Below are 20,432 nucleotides of genomic sequence, written 5' to 3'. Positions count from 1 at the left end.
GTGATTATAAAAAAAATTCCAAAATAAACAGGGTAGTGACAACCCTTTGTCTTCAGATATTCTGTCATATATTCTCTAGAGAAGGATTTATTTTCTGGTGAATTAAACGCAATTTCTTAATAACAACTACCCTAATCATGACATCCGAATTTTTGAACACATTTAATTGTAGATCTTTACTCTTGTAGGAGGATAACTAAGCTGTTCTAATCCAAAAGAGAAACAATCTCCATAAAACTATATATGATGCAAAATATCTTGATTTAAAACCAGATTTACCTTTTCATTAATTTTCTTCATTAATTCCTCAGCCTCTTCATTTACAGCTCGTGCTTTTTGACATTGAGCCTCCATTGTCTTCCTAGTTTCCAGATTACATTCAGCTGTTAAAGCCACCATCTTCCTTTCATATTCCTCTTGAATCTCTTCCTCCATTGCAAGAAACTGCTTTTTGAAAACTGAACTTATCTTCTTCTCCACGTGAGGAAAGAGGTTGTGATTTAAGACCATGTTTTTCAACATCATAGCAATCACTTCTTTACAGATCTGTGTTCGATTCGCCTCCAGATCAGCATCTGCTCGTGTCAGGCTGGCAACCTCCAAACTGCACAAAGGTAATCAGGACTGTCAGAAATCGCAGATTATGCAAAATTTCTGTCAGAAAACAAGATCTTTGTATCTGGAGCATTCAATCTCTAGATTGCATCTAGCTTCACTCAATACTGGGTAATGAAATGGCAGAGATCTGCAGAAATATCACAGTATATGAGTTTATTAATCATGATAGTAATCATTCATTAAACAACAGGGTGAGTCAACTTCTACTACAGCAACTTTAATGAAGTATGTCTACACTTCCATTTCCGACAGAAAAAAAAAATCTTTACTGATACTCAAAACATTACCTCAGATAATATAAGCCAGTAGAAATGTCTGACACCACCCCTCAAGGAAAAAAAAAACCCAAACAAAAAGCTCACTATCTCTATTGGGAAGCAGAGCAAATGGGCACCTGAATAGACTATAAATTTTATTGACTTTGTAAAACAGTTCTAAACTCCCTGACCCATCTAGATTGATACATCACTATTTCATATTCTTGGCTGGTGAACTCCCTTCACTGCAGGGATGAGGGGACACTTTCAGTTTCATGCTGATATAAATAAAATAGCTGGTATCTGTCTCTCATGAACATTAACAGAGTTCTAGAAAGAGATTAAAACCAGATGGAAACACAAGAGCTTTTAGAAAATGCAGTATGTCATGTTGCATATAAATACTTTCTCATTTATCTGTATAATTAAATTGGAATTATAACTATTCTAATTTCATATACAATGTAACTACACCTGAACTCAATTCCACACTGGAAAATTCAGTGGTTTTTGTTCCTGCATGTCAAATGACATGAATACGCAACGCTGTATACTTCTGTGTGTGGACCATGTATACACAAATTTCTTTGTGACCTAAATACATACTTTCAGGAACTTAAACCCATTCTCTTTGTTTTGCTTACACTAAATTATTGGTCTAATTTTTCTAGAAAAAAATCTCAGAATAAATTACAAATCCATAGCAAAGATCTTGGTAAGACTTGCAAGAGAGTGGAATTATACTGCATTCAGAATCGTATCAATGAAGACATGCAAATCTAGAAGCATTTTGCTTTTTTTGTCAAACTTTCCATTCCTTATGAAAGCAAGTAGTTTAATTAAAAGTAAAACACTGATATACCATCACTGCCTCCCTGACAGCACAAAAGATATATTCTCCTCATCCTGAAACTGATGGCATAGAATTGTTTTCTTACAATGACTCAAATACTTGGGAGTATTTGGGAGACTAGCTTTGAAATGTAATCATCTACCACAGACTGATCTTCTGTTGCAATTTCCTGAAACCACAGAAACACACTGGTGATGGCTGTCTTCATCATGGCAATCTGCTGCGGGGCTGGCTGCACCTACTAAACCTCCTCCATTTTATCCCCTCTTCCTTATATACAGGAACAGAAATTCCTGCAATTGAAGTACTATGAGCCTGAAACATTTCTCACAGTAATCTGAAGATCCTGTAAGAGCTAATATTTGCTATAATGTCCCCAAGGCAACACAAGCATCCAGCTTCTCTGTCCTGTCTACAGATGGACACTGCAGCTGGAGGTACACAGCTTTCTTGGGAAACATTTCACCTACATTCATGGTGAAGTACCTCAGGGCACTGATCCCTGCAGAGTCCTTCTTGCTGCAAGAAAGAGGGCAGGTGATGGCAGGATCAAGATAACAGGATGCTGAAGCAACACAGCAGATACAGATGTGTGTTTTCTCTTAAGTCATTTTGCTTACAGTCTCAGGACTTTTGCTGACACAGCCAGCTATTATCAAGCTGTTTGTGACAACTTAAAAAAAAGAAGTGTTTCAGAGCTGTGTAAATGCACTTAAATAAAAACAAGGAATCAGAGAATGGGAACTTTTTGCTATAATATTTCTCTGACTGTGAGGCAGTGGTAGGAGGCTTTCCTTCATAGCTTCATGAATTCAGTACTAGTCTGTAAAATCCAAGCCACCAAATTTATTTTTGCTTTACTTCCTGCTTTAAGTTCAGCAGTTCTAATTTAATTGAAGCGTATGTGTCTTCTGTGAGAAACATCCTGGCTTTCAAGCATCTCCTAACAAAGAACTAAACATTTCAATCAATTGTTCCACCAGGTAATTTTTTCAAAGAATGCCTCATCCTCAGAATTTTATTAGTTACAACTTTCAACTCTCTCTGTCTGCTGGAACAACAAGTTCCTTAGCCATTATTTTCCTGTTCTTTAAGCATGCAAAGATAGATGGTTGCCTCAGCACCTACTAAACCTTTCTTATTGAGATGTGAAAGACTGAATTCCTCATCTCTCTCCTTGGAAAGTAACACTTCACAGTTCTACCATATTGCTACGTAGTCCATAACACATAATTTATTCCTTATCACAAATACAGGTGTTTTTAAAAGCATGCTTCAAAGAAGATTAAAGCTATTCCTCATCCACCTCCCTGTTACTTTTCTACTCTTCTTCATCAGGGCTCCCAAGAATGAAAACCCAAATGAAACACCATCAGAACATTTCCTATTATCTTTCCCTCAGTCTTCCCACAGCATATCTTCCTACTTGCTGCAAGTCATTACAGACTCAACCTGATTCCATTTCCAGTAAGATTCCCATGCACCTTTTCATCCTCAAGGAGAACTACAGTACCCCAGTAACTCCACATGATGCAAAATGCAGAAGGAGCAATGGTAACCATCACCTGATGCTGCTGTGTCAGCAAGAGAATACTGAGGCTCCTAGGATCTCAGGTGTATTTAACCTGCAGCTCACACTTTTCATTTTCCTGACAGCACATTGGTGAAGAAGGCAATGGAAGAGAAGTTTATGAACTGCTCCACCAAGTCAAGGTAATAGCAGAGAGAAAAGGAATTACAAGCCATAGCTCTCCCAGGTCACATCTTTTAAGATAGCAGCCACACCATCATCTTTTGGCAGCAGCAGTTGAAGAAAGGTTGTGGCTGTGAAAACTTGAAAGCCCCCGTCCATCTGATGTGCTCTACTTCTGGTCTGTGATCTTCATACAGCAGCCAGCAGAAATGAGACAAGCTCATCACACACATCAGAAACCTTGCTTCAAGCTCTTTACTCAAAACAGAGAGGTTGAGGGTACCTCTAGCATGCTGCATCACACCAACAGTCAGTAAAACAGGAATTCTGCACATATAATAAACTGAATGCTTTCATTTGGTTTCATTCAAGTCCCTCAGAAGAACAATGTTTACAATCAACCACATTAAATGTTTCATGTCACATAAGGAAAAAAAATTCTAGCCTCACACTGTCTCCTCAAGCCAAAGTACATTTAATAATTTGCTTTAAATGCTCTGCACTCTGCTTGTTACAGTAATTGATGTTTAAAAGGTCTTGCCTCACTTCCTGAGCATATTCAGTGGCATAGAAACATGAAAGTTAATGAAGTACAGGTAGTTGATGGCAACCTATTGATGAAAAAGATGAAAGCTTTCGTTGGACAAAGCATGCAGAGGAAGGCTGAGGACAGTACAGAAGGCAGGTGGCACAAAAGGGTAGGAGAAGGAAAGCTGAACAGACACATAGAAAATGAAACTTCAAACAGCGAATGTAAAGCTTTTTCACTCACTTGAAGAGAAAGAGGTTTTAAAAATCTATTAGATCTGGAAGAGGAGAATCCCAGATGCCAAACACAGAGAAGCACAAAGTGTGCCTGAACAACTGATGTCCTCCACAGACCTAATGAAAGAATACAGGAAAGCAGCTGAGGTAAGGAAACCAACCATAGTTAATTAAAAAAAACACAGATCAAAACACAACACACTACAAAAAATAGAAACCTCTCATTAATGACCAAGTAAATGTGTCTTTAAGTCTTATTATTCAAATTACAGGCCTACAGAGAGAATTTTTGAACAGGAGAACTAATAGCTGCTGAATTTAACAGTCTTAAAAATAATTAGTGGCTTTCAAACATATTTTAAAAACTAATTCTGAATTTATAAATATAAGAAACTATTGTGACACAACTTTCTGAATTCTATAAGGGAGAGAATCATTAAACAAATTCCCCTTCAATGACATTTTCTCATCAAAAAAAAAAAGCCTGTGATTCTCAGAAGGCTCATCTCTCCTCTGCCAATGGAAGTCAATTAGTATCCAGAGGAGACTGGAGCTCCATGGTAGCTGTTTCTGTAAAAGTACTGCTTCAAATACACAAAGCTCATGAAAAGCATGTAACTAAGTAATTTAGACCCATTTGTGGACACTTTGTCTCCACTGTTTCCACTTCAGCAGTGACTCAGAGTCCCAAGGCACAGCACCTGAATGAACTCCTGACAGGGAGGAGAATGGAAAGAGGGAAGAACAGACAGACAGACCAGCACCCCACCCCAGTTACATCCAGAGCAGCACTTGTCCTGTACCCACGGGCACAGTGACAATGGGACAGCTGCAGTGAGGAAGGAAATGGGAGGACAACATCCAGACATCATGGTCCATGTTGCCTTGTCATACTTCAGAGGAGTGAAGATGAAGAAAGAGTCAGACAAGAAGAATCACAAAGAAAACAGTTCCTGAAGTGCTGGCTTTACTCATAGTCAACAAAGAAAGTGTAATGGGCTTTAGAGATCTTCAAAAGCTGCTGATGTGGTTTGTTTCACAAATTATCCATTTATTGAAGGGTTAGTAATACAGCATCAGTAAGCTGGGCTGTCTTTTGGGTTTTTGTCTGTTTAGTTTGTTGTGTTTCGTTGGTGGTTTAAAGTAACGTGTCAATGTGACCCCTCTGTGCAGCCCCATACCTTCCTCCCTCCAACACCTCCCTCCTTTTTTCCTTCCTTAGCATTCCATGCTCTTTTGATGGGTCCAGTCTCAACAGAGGCTGTAAACACTTCAGGGCTGTGATTTACAAGCTGCAGCACAAACCTCTGCAGGAGACTCAAACTGTACTAAAGTAGAAGCAGAGGCAATGGCATGAGGTCTGAACCCTCACCCACAGCCACTGACTGCCCAAATTCTTCTGGCACTCCTGTGCCAGAGTGGGATGTGTTGCCTTTCCCAGGTCCCTGCCTGCTGCCAGGCTATGTCAGCACAGGCCTGAAGATATTCTGTGATACACCAGTAGCTGTACTGGCCTGCAGCCAGCTCTGAACTGGGGGAGTTCATCCATCAGTCCTGCGGCACTTACACAGCCAAGCGTGAACTCAGCACAGCTCACACAGCAGCCTTCAGAGAATATAAACATCAGTAAATGAAATTGCTAAGAAAGGTACATGAGGACTAATCTAAGGATGCTTTCACGTGGATGAGTCACAGGTTAAGTTTAGCTTTCCAGAAGTCAGAATGCTGACAAAACCAAAAACAGGATTTCTGATATATAGCCAAGAAATAATAATTAAATAAAAAACTGAAAAATATGAAAATTTGAGCAGAGAGACCAGAAACTCTTCAGAAAACAAAGATTAATGAAAACCTGATAGAAAGTCTAAGCATTAGATCTGGTAGCAGTTTCACCTATCAAATTCCTCTAATTCTCCACAGCAATATAAAGAGAGTATTTCAATTTTTACAATTATCTGTTTAGAAAACATTTTTAAAATATAGCGTTTAAGAGACTGAGAACCTCTGCATTGCTTCTAGAAAATAAGAAATATGACAAACCAGTGATCTTCACAAAATAAATTTTAAAAATACATCTACTTGCAATACTGCTGTTGCAACACAGTTCAGAAAATGGTTATTTCACTCTTTTGCTCAGAAAAGCAACTATGCAAAAAGAGTGTATGAAAGATTCCAATTCTGTTTCTGGTGAAGTCATCACACATTTCACCACTGATGTCAAAAACACCAACTGGATACTAACAAAATAATAAATAAGCATTATTGCTATATGCATTATGCATTAATGCCTGAGGAGCTTCCAACTCTGCTATGATCTCCTCAGATTCTTCTCATTTCTCCATGCAGGGTGAGTATTCAGATGACAGAAATGACATATCAATCTTCATAAAAAATTATATGGAATAAAGCCTCAGGAACAGCACAACTCTCAAAAGAAGACTCTCTTCTGGATGAGATAAATTGTTCCAGGTAGACAGTAGAATGACCCTTACAATTCTAAAAACTTCATAGTTAGCCAACATCAAAGAAAAGCGGCATTTTTAAGATGAAGAAAGATATGTATTTATTAATTTTAAATTACTTGTTTTCTTCATCTCCCCAGCCTTACAGGCTCCTATCATACATTAAGCAGTTGATCTCCGATTAAAAAAAAAAGCACAGTACACTCTTGTGAAGTTTGTAGCAGCATTCATAATACAGAACCACAAATGCAGGGTTTGGAGTTCATACTGTGAGCATTCACTGCATCTTATATCAACGTGATTACTATTTAGTGATATTCCTGCGTAATACACATTTTACAAAAAGAGAGTACTGAATATGCTCTCCCTTCGAAAATTCTAAACTTTTAATTACATTCTTTCCAAGTTATGAAAAACAAAAATTTAGTTCCTTTTATTTTTTTTTGGTACTAACCATGTAACTATTTCTCACCCTTCTCTGTGTAGGAATAGTCAAGTCTAGGTGCTATGACAACATCATCATTTATTCCCCATCCCTGGCGGTGTTCACAGCCAGGGTGGGTAAGGCCTTAAGCAACATAGTCTGCTGGGAGGTGTCTTTGCTTGTGGTGGGCAGGCTGGGACTTGGGACTAGAGGATCTCTAAGGACCCTTCCAATCTCTTAAGATTCTATGATTATTTGATTCTTACTTTCCACTTAAATTCAGGGTTTTAAAAAAGAACATTTGCTCTACAGCAAACCAAACTAACAGCAAGAAATTTAGATTTTAAAAGTGAACTTCTAAGATCATGGTAAATCGTTTTTATTTTTCTGTCAAGGCATTTTGGAGACAGTTTGATCCTGTTCTCTAGTACATTGGCCTCAGTGTCCTCTACCACAGGAAAAAATCAGCCTTCAATATACAAATATTACTTACTCATTTACTAAAAGAATTGGCAGTATGTATTGTGTATCAGCAATCAGGTTCAAATTCAGCTAAAGCTTTGACAAACTCAAGGAAGCATAGCTGTACAAAATGTAGGTTAAAAAGAAAAGGTGTAGTAGTGGAAAACCATTTAAATAAATTAAGTTCTCTTTAACACATCTGTATCTTTTGAGACTATGAGAATGGTCAGGCTCCATCACACTGGACACAAACCCAAATTGATCAGCTTTCTTCATATTCTCCTGCAGACATATAGAAAAAGAGACCCACAACATTTTGGAACATGATCTTTTAGTGTGCACGTCAAATATCCAAATCATGTATCTGCCCCTCATTAGTATTCACTGCCTAGAAGCCAATATTCAGTAATATACACAGCAAGGAACCTACTGAGAATAAAAGCCAAGCTATTTTACTGCATAATGTACATCAAGAATATGACTTATTAGGAAAAAATTCACAAAATGAGTAACCAAGAAGCTTCCTTATGAAACATTAAAAGTATGTTTTGTTCTCTAGCCAATCCTCCTGACACTGCAAACTGCCTACACTCCAAAGCAGTCCCTGTCCATAAATATTGAACACACACTCCTGATGTATCTCCTAAATGACGTGGCACTGTCACTTCCTTAAAAGACAGAACAGCTCTATGTTGCAAAGAAGAAAACATGTGGCTCTTACTTTTCAGAGTTTTTTCCTCATTTGTATCTGAAAGACCAGAATGATTCCAGCCACGACAGTGCAATGAAAAGGATACTATCAATTATGCTGCCAAGCTTGTCACGTTGCATCATGTTGACAAAAGTGAAACATACCTCCACCAAAAGATGCAGAAGGAACTAGCAAGCTATTATACAAGGAAAATGATGTTGGTTGGCTGAAATACCTATCACCCTTTCAATCATCTTTCATAGCAGGAATCACTGTAACTCTGGATACCTTTGTGGCCTATATACTATCCTCACCCTGGAAAAGGAAAAGATAGCTTAGAAGGTGAAGCAGTTTAGTGAGGGTTGACTAATGGGCATGCACTTTATTCACTGCAACGCTTACCTCTTCAGAGGTAAACAAAACAGACACTGAGGAAAGAAAAGGAAGCAAGAGACATATGCACTAACTTCATAAAAACATCAAAAACTTTACCCCCTGGACACATATTCAAACAAGGATATGAATCCTGTTTTATAGGATTTATAAAACCTGTTACAAAAATAAACCTTTCCAAAGGTTGCAATAATATTTTCTAATCCATCTGAAAATTATCCAGCAATTTTTTCAACCTTGCTAGATACTAACTATCCCTGATATAAATTAATACTAAAGTGAGTTTAAAAAAATGTTTGATCCTATTCTTCTAAATATCAACAAAATTATTATTAGGATAAGCCTTCTCAAATCCTGAGTTGCTCTACAGTTATAAAAGCAAGGACCAATGTGCAATTTATAGAGCTAAGTTCTTAATTATCAGGGAAAGGCAGAAAAATAATGCTTAGTTACCCTTAAAGAAAGAAAACTCCATACATGGTCCTGTAACTTTTCAGCTTCTACAGATTTTATAGTTGCACAATACTGCCTTTAACCTCACTTACCAGGAGGTAATGGTGAGACTGTATAAATAACATCTGCTCATCCTTACATAAGACCTTTGTAAAATTCAGCTGAAGAACAGATGAGCTTTAACAGTGGCATGTTTCTGTCAAAAAGCCTTTCAACAGTATCAGGAGTGTTTCTGTGCTCTAGCAAGTGGTGACACCAACCACAGGTACATGGTATCTTTCTGGCAGCATTACAAACTGTCACACCTTAGACTCTGCTCCAGCTGTTTTCAAAACACACAACTGAACAGTAATGCTGGCATTCATCAGGGGCTCTCTTTTCTAGGACAAAAGCCACCCTTCTGAAAGCAGAATGTGTTAAGCAATAGTAGAATACAATGTTTCAGTATTTTCTTGAACACCAAGAAGTTTCCCTTCATGTCATGAACAACAGAGACACAAAGCAAGGTTGCATTGGAAAACTTGCATGTTTCTAGATGGTGTTGTGACTTCTGTAAGTGAATCAATATGAAATATGATGGCTTTCCCTTCCCACAGATGATTGTCTAAAACATTCAGTAACTTAAGGTAGTGCACTAATACGTGTAAGCAAACACTATAGAATAAAACAATAAAGAGGAGATACTCAAAATATATTCAAAGGTTTGGATGCTGATAAAAATAATAAATGTGATGTAATAGCAGTGAATTCTTACTCTTCTAAAGCCTGATGCATGCTCCCAGGTTCTTCAAATGACAGAATATCAATGATTTGGTCATTCATAATTATATCTTCACTAAAGAGATCACCTGAATTAAACTGAGAATGCTCCAGTTTATGATTTTGGCTGAGAACAGGCTCTATCTCCTAAAAAAAAAAAAGGGGAGAAAAAGTAGCAAACTTTAGATTATAAAAAAATGTATAATGAGTATTTGATCTAATTTTATTGCAGTTTAGCTCTGGGTGAGAAAGTTCCTACTTATCATCAAACTGTAAAGCTGGAAAGAGTAGAAAAAGATTGTGCAATCAGATATGTATCTGAAATCAAATATACTACTTTTATTTCAGACTGATCTTTTTTAGTATATAACTGATGTGGAATACAGATTAAGAAATGGAGAACATGGAACACTTCTGAAAGTCATCTAGGAAGTTGTCTTCCACTTCAAACTTTCTAGATAATTTTTTAAAAAATTGCCATGGCATACAAATTACATATGGTAACATTACAATATTATTAGGTGAACAACATGGAAAAACTAATCCTATCCATGATGGAAGTGACTCAGTTCCCAGAGGCTTCAGACAGAGAGCTAATAATATTTTGTGAAAACTCCACTACAAATATCTGATGCTAGACCAAGCTGGACCTTTTTTACTAATTCATTATCACTATTTCCTTTGTAAAAAGACACAAGTCACATCCTTTTAATTTAAAGAGATTATTTTTTCAGACCTAAAATAAATAAAAGTTACTGATGGTGTAATTTGCAGCAGCAGAAAGACTTAAGTGATTTGTGAGCTACTCTGGTCAAACCAGATGGTTGAGAGATCCACCACCTGTTTAGCAGACAAGGGGTTCAAAGATCTCAGCATACCTCTCTTAGAACAGCTCAAATCACTGTAATATTCTTACTAAGGTTTCTAGCTCCCTCCCAATTAAGTTGTTGTATTTTACATAAATACAAAAATAATTAATAGAAGGAATGGCTGGAATTCCACCAACTTCAGATTCTGTATTTTCTTTCTCTGGTGCAATATATACTGAAATACTTCAAACTGGCCCAGATCAATGAAAATACTTAATTCTCAATCCTATCTGTTTTGCTTAATCACTGAATATATTATTGCATATCGAAGAAACAAAGACCAAAATTCAAATCCCTATTCCTGAAAATCAGAAAAAAAATTTGCACCCAATTTGCTGTGTTCAAGATGAGTTGTCTACTCCCTTGGCAACTTCTTATAATCCAGAGACGTCCTGCTTCTAATTCTGAGGGATGGAGGGGAGGAAGAGAGGAATATGAAAAGAAATTAACAGGCAAAAAGTAATCCCCCCTCTGATCTAGAGCCAATATCCAGGTACTGACAGCAGTTTTTTTGATCAGGGTATCATTCTTACACTCACCTCTAAATCTGACTGCACTAAAGTTTAGAGGATGTAGAGATTACATTACCTGTGAGCCAAATCCATCACTTGGTGGCTTTTTATTCATCTTCAAAAACTCTTCAGACAATCTTAGTTAGCAAGTTACATCATCACATATGATCAGTGAAAAAAAAAAATAACCTACCCTGACAGACAGTACAACTCACCTGGTTTTTACTAGAGAAACTCCATTTTAATACTTGGGTTCGGTAAATGATGAAAAAGACAGCACATGTTAACACAAGGGAAACAAAAAAAGCAATGAAGAATGCTGAAGCACTGATGGCATGGCTGTATAAAATCTGAAATTAAAAGATTATTTTTAAAAAAGTTACTTTAATATATACAGAGATCAGATCATAACTGTAATTCAAAGACCGTAACTGTAAGCAAACTGTAAATTATTTTTAAATGGCTTCACACAACTTCAGGATTTCTCAGCACTATGTTATTACTACATCTTGATGAATATTTTCAAACAAGTGAGTATTTTCAATGGGTTTCAAATTCAAGCAAGTGAACTCCACAGACTGATTTTTTTTGCTGTGACTTTTGGGCCCCCTGTACTTAATAGACAATTTTCCAAAGTTGCCACTCTTCTAAGAAGTCTCATTAAAATTGCTGGCATTTGATGCTGCTCATAGGCTCTGGAAAGTCAGTCAGATGTTGGCTACGGTAATTAATGGCCATTTCTTGAATCAATTAAACTGAGTAAACACCACAGGGAGAAAGTAACAATGTGAGTTCAGAATAAACATGCAACTGACATCACCCAATCTGCGTGCAACCTTGCATCTTCTGCATGAGCCTGAGTCAGAAAAGGCTGGAGCAATGGAACCATAAGCCAGTATCACCTTTGTAGACTTTTCACTTTAGCTCTTAACTTATTCTTTAAATTGAATTGCATTAAAACTTAATTTTTACTTCATGCTCTATGTAGCAAAAGTTAATTCAGTGTTTGTTTAGTTCTAGGAGATCTTTCAATGAAAAACACAGCACAGCTATTAGTATAATGTTTCACTACTGATCATTCTGTTTGGGCTAGGAACTGTAAATAATTAACATGCTGCTTGCAAACTGGGTTTGCCTTTTTCTTGGAGCAGAAACCTAACAGCATTCCACAGAGTCAAAGGTAATTCTGCATAGGAAACAATATACAAACATGGCCCACAGTTTGAAAATAATTTATGGCAATTTAACATCTCTGTCACATCAGGATTCTGAGATCTCTCCACTTTCAGGGAACAGGAGATGCTATACATAATACTTAGGGGAAAAAAGCTGCTTTGAAATCACTTCATCATTTTGTCCAAACTCACTTCATTTGTTTAATTTCCATGTACTCTGTGAAATTTAAGGATCTCTCTAGGCTTCTGGGAAAAGCAAGGATCTGACGAGTCTATGGATTCAGTAAAGCTGGAAAGAAGCTGCTTAAGAAGCTGCTTTTCTTTTTTCTTTTGGTGAAGAAAAAGCACTGGCTACAGAATGACAGAATGACTCTGTGCTTTCTACGTAACAGGTGAGACCCACGGTGGGACACTCAGTCTGCATGAGGGCAGGCAGTTTTGTCTGTGCTTTTATACTTAAAGAAAGTGGGCTCTGGAAGGACAGTCCATGTCACTGGGGGCTGTCAGTCCAAGCAGAACACAGCAGGTGCTTAATGCCATCTCAAAGCACCACAGCAGATGGTGCAGGGGAGGTGCCAGAGCCCAGGCTCAAGTCAAGATCAGTGTTGGCCCTGCAGATTGACCTTCAAACCATGGACACATCAGCAGGCTTCAAAAGCTATTCCTTAAGCTAACCAGTGGGAAGAGAAATTACAGGCCCAAGTTTCTTTCAAGAACTGATATGCTCCCACTGCTTTGCATGATGCTGAGGGAAGCAAGCCTCATAAAAATCATTGTAAAGGAATTCCCATCCTCTCTCCTATGCAACAGGCTTAGTTGGGAGAACTTCCCTTTTCACCACTGTCTCATTCAGCATCAAACTCCCCCAGCCAAGAGCAGAGGTACAAATTACTGACAGGCCCTGAAGCACTGTGGGATGACATCAGCACGGACACTCACATGAGCAGTACTCATATTTTTTCATAACCCACAAAATTACCTTGGTTCCAAGCAACCAAGCACTTTCTTCCAGTAGCACAGAAGAGAAATCCACAGGGTTTGTGAAACTTTAAAGAACACCATAGTATCTAAGTGTTCAAGCAAATAATGTGAAAGCTGATGGGACCAACGTAGCATGACACTGCCATGACTACATAATTATTTATTCACTTGTCATTCTCAAATACTGTCCACTTAGTCACATATGCACATTGGCTTCAATATATCCATGAAAAGGCTTAAATAATTATTTTTAATAAATAAATCTGAGATGGAGAGCTTTTATGACAGCTGACAATATGAATGAAATAAAATACATCACACCTTCTCCAGCTAATCCTAATTTCCTTGCACAAACTGTTTTCATTCCAAAACACTTTATGCTTGGCCACAGCCTGAAGTAAAATATTATGCATGTGAAACATGATGTGTTAAATAATTTCTAAGCTTTATTTTTCAAAAATTTATGATATTTTCCACACATCTTTACCACACATTTTAGTTACAAACCTGTACATTTACTAAGTTCAAATGCAACTGAGCTAATTTTACCTACCTATGGAACAGTTCACAAGAATTTTTGAGGTCTTAACTATCAAGTTCAAATTGGAAAAAATAATAAGCACAATAAAAAGGTTTTTTGTAAAATAACAGATTGCAGAAATTTTCATGGTCAACTGAGACCAGCGTAGCTTACAGTCTTGGCTGAAGACATCAGCAACTGCTGCAAATCAATTCACACCAAATTTTACAAAAAACATTAATGAGGTTATGTTTCTAACCAGTCAGCTACTTCATGGTTTACACCTCTAAGAGTTCCCAAAAAAGAGATTTATGGCAAGTCCATTTGCAATTGTTAGCTATACAAATGTCCAATCATTTTAAATATTACCAGATCTTTATCCAGGGACAATAAGTTCTCTATCTTATGTATAGTTTTAGTTTATATCATGTATAATAATGGGCACTTGATCTTCAATTACCACAAAGCCACATCTGGATATGTTATCTATTACCAATAATAAAAGCTGAGAATGTAGAATCCCAGAAGAAGAGAATACTGAAACAAGAGGCCCTGCGCCCAATCTCCAAGCAGATTACTTATTTTAAAGGCAGAGAGAAACTCATGGGACAGGTCCATGGAAGAAATAAGTGGTCTAGTCCTCAGGACCTATCCAGGCAAGCCCTATCCACATGTACAACCATGACAAAATGTTCCATGGTGAAACGAACGGTTTGCTTCTGCCTGGACACAAATAATCCCAGTATTCTTGCCAACCAAGCCACAGCTTCTTTAAAAACAACCCCTCACAACAGCAGCCCATCAAATTAATGAGAGGCTGGGGGAAAGAAACAAGTTTGGTGAAAGGATTACTCTAGCAATGAAATTGATGGATGAAGTAGAGAGTTTTTTAATAAAAAAACTATCTAAAAGAATAATAGTCCTGCAATCAGTGTTATTTTGAAGGTCTATTTGGCCTGTTAAAAACTACTTTTCAGAATTACTTCAGAAGCCCAGAACAGAAAGTCATAATGGAAGAATGACTAGTTAAAAAAATGAAAAGAAGCATAAACTATGCCACTAATTCCACAGTTTTATTTGTCAGGCTTGAGTATCAGCATCATACAAAAGCCTTTCCTCAATGGGTGGAGGCTACTTTTACCCTTCTGGAAAAACAAAAAGCTTTCTCATGGTGCTTAGGCACAGCAGCAGCTGAGCATAATCCTCATCACAGTTTCCTATGCCTGGACAATTCTTCAAATGAAAGAACATGGCAAGGAGCATAATGGCATTTTTATATTTTCCATACTAAACATTGCTGGTTTAAGACAAAAAAAGACCCTTTATGTTGAGTCCAGTTTTCTTCCTATTAAAATCTGAGAAGGCAGAACCTGTGTATGATTACTGGCCAATAGCTGAGTAATGAGACACAAGTACACAAGGACATCCTTAGCTCCTAGGATTTACTTTAGATTGTCCAGGAGTATAAGCAGGAGAGTCAATGTAATACCAAGTCATAGAATTTACCTTGGTCTTTTCTTCTTCCGTTATGGTAAGTGATGCTGTCAATGATACAAGATGCGTTTTATTCTGAGAGAGATACAAAAAAATTACCTGTATTAAAAAAAAAGCAGAATCCACTGGCAAACAGCCTAGAGTCTCTAGAAAAGTCTCTCCTTAGATTAGCTATACTAATCTAAGATTAGTATAGCTAATCTAAATTAATTTAGTTTAAAGCTGAAACAAATCTGATAGGAATATGCAGTGTCCTTAGGGGTAACACTAAAAGACATGGAAACAGCTGCTCTGTGGGATTCATTCCCCATATCCCAATGTACAAAGCATACATTACATTTTGCATAGAATACACCAATCGGGAGCCACAGTCAGTACATAAATCTCTACTTTCACCATGCCCTGTTTTTTAAATTTTCCTCTCCACTGCTCTAGTACCACTCCCATACACATGGAACACCTTTTCCTCCAAAACCAAGGAGAAAGGCAATTGAAATGGAAATATATCTGCAGGTTATAATTACACGTAATTATGAAAACCACAGAAAAACCATCAAGACATATTTAAGAGTTGAAAAATTTTACTTTGGCAGAAACCACTTGTCCTGTCTCCTACTCAAAGCCAGGCTAAGTCCAGCATTAGAACCAGCTGTTTCAGAGCCTGATGCAACAGACTTCTCAAAATCAGCAAGGATGGAGATTTCTCAGCTTCACTAAGAAATGCTTTAGACGCAGAAAACTCTTTTACTAAAAGGTGTCTTTCTTATGAGCAATGAGGCCTATTCTTTGCTGCAACTTGTTTTTCAGCTAAAATAAACTATTTTATCATAAAAATATGGCAAAACTTTCAATCTTGCTTAGGTTTCAGAAATACACATGTATGTGGGACACTTATTTCCAAGACAGATCAATAAACTGGAGAGAAATATGAAAAGTATAAAGAAAAGCTACAAGACAACACACAAAAATATTTTACTTAAGGAGGTATAGGATGTCTTAAGCTATGAAGAATAATTCATGCATTAATAAATTCATGGTAATCAGTCAGAGAGCCTACGAGTTCCATTTAATTACATGATGACCTCATTGTTTAGGCAGGCAAGAACCACCCTGGAGACTGTTTTTTTCACAAAACTTGTGAAGAGCAGAATAAAATTGTGAATAAAATACCTGTGATGAACTCTTGAAAGTTAGCTTCACAGGCAGTGTCAAGACCCTGCCATGCCACACTTCTTCTGCATCAAGAAGCGCAGAGTAGTTGATTTCAAAGTGTTCTCCGCCTATTAAAACAGGGATATGAATAGATTTGCTTTCTTCCATGAAAATTTCTTCAAGATACCTGGGGAAGGCTTGGGACAACACTGGAGCTTTTCCTTTCTGACATAGCAGATGCCACACATCCAGAGTAGACAGTTCATGGGCACTTGAGCTCAGCAACATCCTTCATATCTGCTGCCTCTTAAAATTCAAGCAAATTCAGCCCAGGATCTGGAAACTGCATTAAATGGTGCCCCGACCTACCCAAAAGCATTATTTCTTGATACCAGAAATCACATTATATTATTTTAAAATATTTTTATTATAAAATGGACTGCCTGTATTTTAACTACTAACTTGCTGATTCTCCCCTTGTTGAAACCAAAGAGAAATCTGACAGAATTCAGGTAAATTTTGATTCACAATGCACTGAAGTAGGAAAAATTATTATGGTCAACAATAAGCATGACAGATAGAGCCTTTCTGTCCCAGAGGCAAGGTATGGGCTGATTTCAGGATTAATATAGTAATGACCAAACCTCAAACTATGCAGAAATCTGATCTGCTGCATTTTCTTCCACTTCAGTATTTTTCACACTGATTTGCCTGGAAAAACCAGCTTCAACTCCAGATTCAGTAATTATAAATAATGTAGCAGCTCCAACTTGGCTTACTAGATCAGATATGAAAGCCATTTTTCTATTCTTTCTCAGGGATAATTGCTTCCAGGAAATCTCTGTGGAAAGCCAGCAATTCCTTGACATTTCCAAAAAGACCAGTCCTGCAACCATTGCTTACACTGCAGTTAACAGAAAGAGTTTGGCTATCCAACTGCAATCAGACAGCGGCCCCAGGCCTACTTATTTCCCTTTTCTATGTGGAAATCTTCCACCATAAAACTATTATAATCAGAGATAATTTCCATCATAAACAAGAATCAGTGAACCCTTCTGAAGCTCCTGAAGAAATGTCGTGACTTCCAAAAGCAAGCTGCTCATTTTTGACATGCTTGTGATTAGGAAAAAGGAGATGAAGAAATCAAGAAAGATAAAATTTAATGCATATGTACTGACTGAACTGCTACCAATTAGAAAAGGAACAAACTGACTTCACATCTGGAAGTTTATTTCTTTATTACTTGCTTTGACTTTGTAATTTTTTCAGTTTGGAGAGAACACATACTGAGAGGAGCTGCCTTATTTCTGATTGTGTGGCCTTTTTCAATTCTAATGCACCTCAATACCTCAGCAAGCTGAGCTGCTACACTTGGCTAAAGAAGCCTCAAAATACAACTAAAATGCCTTTTTCAGAAATTTTAAAAAATACCCAAAATGAACAAATACAATTGTGAAATATTATCATTTTTTGATGGCAACTTTTACAAAGTAAAGGAGGCTCAGTTCTGTGCCTGCAAGATGTGAGTCAGAACAGTTAACAGGGAGCTGATGGACTTGGAAACTGCAGCCTAAAACCTTTCCCAAACTTCTTCAGTTGTATTAACTGATAATCAAATAATTTACACCACAATAAATAAATAAATAAATACATACATACATACATACATACATACATACTGTGATTTTAAAAAATGCACTTTGACATGTGTTATGAGGGATATTTTACTGCAGATTTTGTTACCTTGCAAGAAACTTCTCCTGTAAGTCTGTATGCCATCTGTGGTCTTATTCCCACCGTTTTTTTTAACATATAGACCAGTGATGTTGTCCATGAGGATAAGATCTGTGATGTTTGTTGAGAGCAATGTGTTGGTGTTATTAATCACAAGTGTAATGTATGCAGTTTGAGGGTCATGTTCAACATCCACCTGAAATCAGAAATATTTGTATTAATGGTGCAAGGCGGCTGTATGTGCATCTTAACAGCAAAATTCATAGCCTTGATTACAAATAAAACTTCATTATAAGTGTAAACTTATTCTCTGAAGGTATTCTGAGTGATCTGCAAATGAAACTACACTCATTTTGATCTCACACTCCCAGTGAGATTTTAGGCTTTGGTATGTCAAGCTGTTGCTTGGAGACAGTGGCAGAAAGCCAGAAGGTAGAAACTCAGCTCATACAGGACCAGAAGCTTAAGCAAATTCTGAATATCCCCGTGATAGTGCATACAACACAAAACTGGATCATAACCTTATAACCAGAGTTTGGAAAATTCTTAAATTTGTACCTTTGTACCACAAGGATGGTTCTTTTGTAAGCTTCCTCGCTACAAAGTAATTCTCTCCATGCAGTTTTGGTTTCTATTTTCCTTTCTTTCATAGCAACCCCATTCTCTGAAGGATGCCAGCTGTCTGGACTTGCCCTTCCCACTTGAGGGTAGATGGAGCCACCAGTGAACCTGGGAATTCATAGCTCTGCTTCCAATCAGCAGTGATGGTCATACACTAATAACCAATCTCTAGCAACATGCCCTCATGTGATTTCATTCATTTATTCCATTAAGCCTTTAAGTCTCATTGAGCAATTATACTCTCTAAATGAAATTATTCTGAGCACAAAGTTGCTTACTGACGTCTCACCTTCCAAACTGCCTTCCTCTGTAATTCATATTAAACCAGAATTGTCTATATCTTTATAGAATCTATAATAATATGGTGATCTATAGTATACTCATGATGATTTATGAGTTTTCAAATAATGACACTAAATTAATAGACCTTTAACTGACAGAATTATGATTCAGGTCAAACCTTTCTCTTTTTAGATCTTTCTTTTAAGGAAATGTCTACACTGTATCTGGACACCACCAAATATAAAATTCTAAAGCAGTCCTCATGAAAAATGAGTTCTAAAAATATGAATTATGATAGACTTCAGAAATCACACCAGAGTTCATGGTATCCATAGGGTTCAATACAAGTAGCTATTGTGCACTGATCTCTGCATTTCATACTAATTCAGCATAGAACCAGATAACAGTTTCATAAATTAAGGGAAAAAAATCTCAAATATTTATTGTACTAGAAGCTGCAAGCAATGGATAAAAATGTATGTATTATTACATGTATAAAAATAGACTTAGTTATCTTTCTGAGGAAACCATCGCCAATATCATATCCTTGTATATCATGAGTTATACCCCAACTTCTGAGAGTTAAAATCATCAAGTATTAAAAAATGTGTTATATTTTGGTCAGATTTTCTCTCTCCTGGTTTCTGAACTGGCATGATGCAGTCAAGATGCCTTTCAACATTTCATGTGCAATCACAAAGGCTAGATACCTGCTTTAAAAAGCAAAATCAAAACGAAACAAGAAAAAGTCTCAAAATCCCATTTCTCATTAGTATTAAATCCATGTTTTTAATTTCTTATTTTTGACTGGCAATCAGACTTCAGCTCAATTCCAAAGGGGTTAAAAGAATTCGGGTTTTTTCCCCTGAAATCAGCAGATGAGAATCAAGCAACAGGTATGGTTTGATTGCTCCTAGAAAGAACTCCTCTACACAGTGCTGCCACTGTGATCAGTGACCACTGGTTATCTTCTTTAAGTTGCTCCTCTAATTTGCCTGAAGATGTTTTTTCTGGCTTTTGGAGCAGATGGTTAAGCTGCCAGGCACCTACAGGAACCAAATCCAATGGCAGCCAATGATGATGCCATAAGCATCTACTCAGTTTTCTCTCTGCTGCTGAAGTGCCCCATGTGTGTCATCAGCCCCTGCAAGGGATCTCACTTCAGGTACCTGGGAGAGTGGCATGAAAGAACCACAGCAGGAGCATGGACACAATGGGAGAAAAGAGAAGAGGAAAGAATTGCCACAGAAGTTGAAAGGAAT

At 37.2% G+C, this 20,432-nt stretch overlaps 1 protein-coding gene across 7 annotated transcripts in view; it reads right to left on the bottom strand.

Moving 5' to 3' along the window:
- The window catches only part of EVC2 (EvC ciliary complex subunit 2), a 62,442-nt gene that overhangs the window by 29,040 nt on the left and 12,970 nt on the right, over nucleotides 1–20,432 (bottom strand). For all 7 annotated transcript variants that reach the window (XM_085577674.1, XM_085577671.1, XM_021550707.4 and 4 more), the window contains 6 exons: nucleotides 18,277–18,463; nucleotides 16,552–16,661; nucleotides 15,394–15,456; nucleotides 11,427–11,561; nucleotides 9,826–9,977; nucleotides 280–604 (listed from right to left, as the gene is read on the bottom strand). In XM_085577674.1, the coding sequence (XP_085433800.1) occupies nucleotides 280–604; nucleotides 9,826–9,977; nucleotides 11,427–11,561; nucleotides 15,394–15,456; nucleotides 16,552–16,661; nucleotides 18,277–18,463 (972 nt within the window). The remainder of the gene's footprint in view (nucleotides 1–279; nucleotides 605–9,825; nucleotides 9,978–11,426; nucleotides 11,562–15,393; nucleotides 15,457–16,551; nucleotides 16,662–18,276; nucleotides 18,464–20,432) is intronic.

Source organism: Lonchura striata, chromosome 4 (genome assembly GCF_050655825.1).
Source record: "Lonchura striata isolate lonStrDom1 chromosome 4, ASM5065582v1, whole genome shotgun sequence".
Taxonomy (NCBI): domain Eukaryota; kingdom Metazoa; phylum Chordata; class Aves; order Passeriformes; family Estrildidae; genus Lonchura; species Lonchura striata.
Note: the sequence above shows the minus strand (reverse complement) of the source record. Positions and strands in the feature narration are given on the sequence as shown.